This window comes from Watersipora subatra, chromosome 11 (assembly GCF_963576615.1).
Source record: "Watersipora subatra chromosome 11, tzWatSuba1.1, whole genome shotgun sequence".
NCBI lineage: Eukaryota > Metazoa > Bryozoa > Gymnolaemata > Cheilostomatida > Watersiporidae > Watersipora > Watersipora subatra.
The window spans coordinates 44869619-44871962 of NC_088718.1; the positions used below are offsets into that span (position 1 = coordinate 44869619).

At 34.1% G+C, this 2344-nt stretch overlaps 1 protein-coding gene across 1 annotated transcript; it reads left to right on the plus strand.

Annotated features, from left to right (window-relative positions):
• The first annotated feature begins 348 nt into the window (after positions 1–348).
• On the plus strand, positions 349–972 carry LOC137408125 (uncharacterized). The gene has a single exon (XM_068094513.1). It carries the CDS (start codon positions 349–351, stop codon positions 970–972), a length of 624 nt encoding a protein of 207 aa, XP_067950614.1.
• Positions 973–2344: the final 1372 nt, after the last annotated feature.

A 2344-nucleotide genomic window follows, 5' to 3' on the forward strand; every position in this document is an offset into this window, starting at 1 on the left:
GGGAACTACAACAACATTGGTTCAGTATACAACTCACTAGGTGACTATAGACAAGCACTAGAATATTACACCAAGTCATTGGATATGTTTAAAGCCATATATGGTGCTGAGACTAATCATACTGATATTGCTGGAAACTACAACAACATTGGTTCTGTATACAACTCACTAGGTGACTATGGACAAGGACTGGAATATTACACCAAATCATTGAATATGCTTAAAGTCATATATGATGCTGAGACTAACCATACTGATATTGCTGGGAACTACATCAACATTGGTTCAGTATACAACTCACTAGGTGACTATAGAAAAGCACTATAATATTACACCAAATCATTGAATATGGTTAAAGCCATATATGGTGCTGAGACTAACCATACTGATATTGCTAGGAACTACAACAACATTGGTTCAGTATACAACTCACTAGGCGACTATGGACAAGGACTGGAATATTACACCAAATCATTGAATATGCTTAAAGTCATATATGGTGCTGAGACTAATCATACTGATATTGCTGGAAACTACAACAACATTGGTTCTGTATACAACTCACTAGGTGACTATGGACAAGGACTGGAATATTACACCAAATCATTGAATATGCTTAAAGTCATATATGATGCTGAGACTAACCATGCTAATATTGCTAGGAGCTACAACAACATTGGTTCAGTATACAACTCACTAGGTGACTATAGACAAGCACTAGCATATTCCACCAAGTCATTGAATATGGTTAAAGTCATATATGGTGCTGAGACTAACCATACTGATATTGCTAGGAGCTACAACAACATTGGTTTAGTATACAACTTACTAGGTGACTATAGACAAGCTATAGAGTATTTCCCCAAGGTCTTAGCTATGCTTCACGCAAGATACAGAGAGAATCCAGATAACTCTCATACACGGCATTTGCAAGTCATAATCTTTATCAGCACAAAAGAAATTTCTTCCTAGTAGCTATTTTATGAATTTTTTTTGAATAAAAAATGATGACTTCAATACATAGTAATGCTCGTATTATTCATTCTTTGTTCTGTTTTGCGTATTAATTTTCATCAATTGGTATTCTGTTCTTACCTTTTATACTAGTTGTGACAAAAACTTGCTTTATTTTATCTTCTGTTTTTCTTGCATATAATTTCATGTTTAATTGCACCAGTCTTTAGACTGCTTTCTTTTATTAAATTTTACTTCATTTTTATTTTGTAATAAAAAATATAATGCTTTCACCTCTTGCTAGTGAGTTATATTGATTACCCAGAGGTGATAATGAATGTCAAGTCTCAAGCTGATCAAAAGGATTCTATTAGTAGGCAAGTTTAATATAACCACAGCATGGGGATGCAACTCCATTTTTCAGGTATAAACACCTGAGTTTTTAACATAAACAGCTGTGTACATGAATTGCATCAGTTGAATCATAGCCTTTGTTCTTCAGTTTGTACGGAGGATTTTGTGTCACAAGCAAATGGCTCAAAGTATAAAAAACATTCTGAATTCCCAGCCTATGCTTTGAGTCCTGAACTAACAAGTGCCTCGACTGACCAATCGCATTATAGATTATATCATATCAATTACATAATATATCTGTTTCTTTTCATCTATGCTTATTCTCATTTTTACTAAAACTCATTCTAGAGACAGGAAAGGTAAACCACCAATAATAAAGTTTGACAATAGTAAAGCTATGAAGTCTATAAGTGTTTGTATAATATTAGGTGCAATGAAGATATGTTCTCATACTAGCAACCTGAAAATATGAAAAGAAGTAGATTTGAACATCGAATTGTGCAAGCAATCGCTGCTTTTGCAGGAGTTGGCTTTTTTAGCAGGTGCAGGGGTAAGCAACTTCAAGCTATTCTAACGCACCATTAAAATGGCCTGCCACTAAACGATCTAACATTGGCTTAGCTTATGATCCTCAACAAAATCAACATGACCATCAATAAACCAATGCAGCAGTTTGTAAGTATGACAAAACCAAGAACAGAGTTGACGAATAACTCATGATGAAAGAGGGTTGTCTTATCATGTTCCAGGATGAGAAGTTGGAAATTTTACTTCATAAATATCTATAGAGTAATTGTGATAAGCATGTAGTCAATTTCCTAAAGAGTCATCAATTATTTTTTGAAAGCAAATCATAAATGACTGTCATTGCTAATACTCAGAACTGACTTGTAATCATCTTCTTACAAGGTAAGACAACTTGCAAAAGGGATGATTAACTGGTTAAACAGTAAAGCAGTTTTCCATAACTATTTCAACTTAATTTTAGCACTTGTCTGCACTAGACCTTTCTTCGTCATTGCATTTCATGTCTCCT

Bases quoted from the DNA above. Each gene is read 5' to 3' on its own strand.
- LOC137408125 (XM_068094513.1), top strand. From the start codon at position 349: ATGGTTAAAGCCATATATGGTGCTGAGACTAACCATACTGATATTGCT.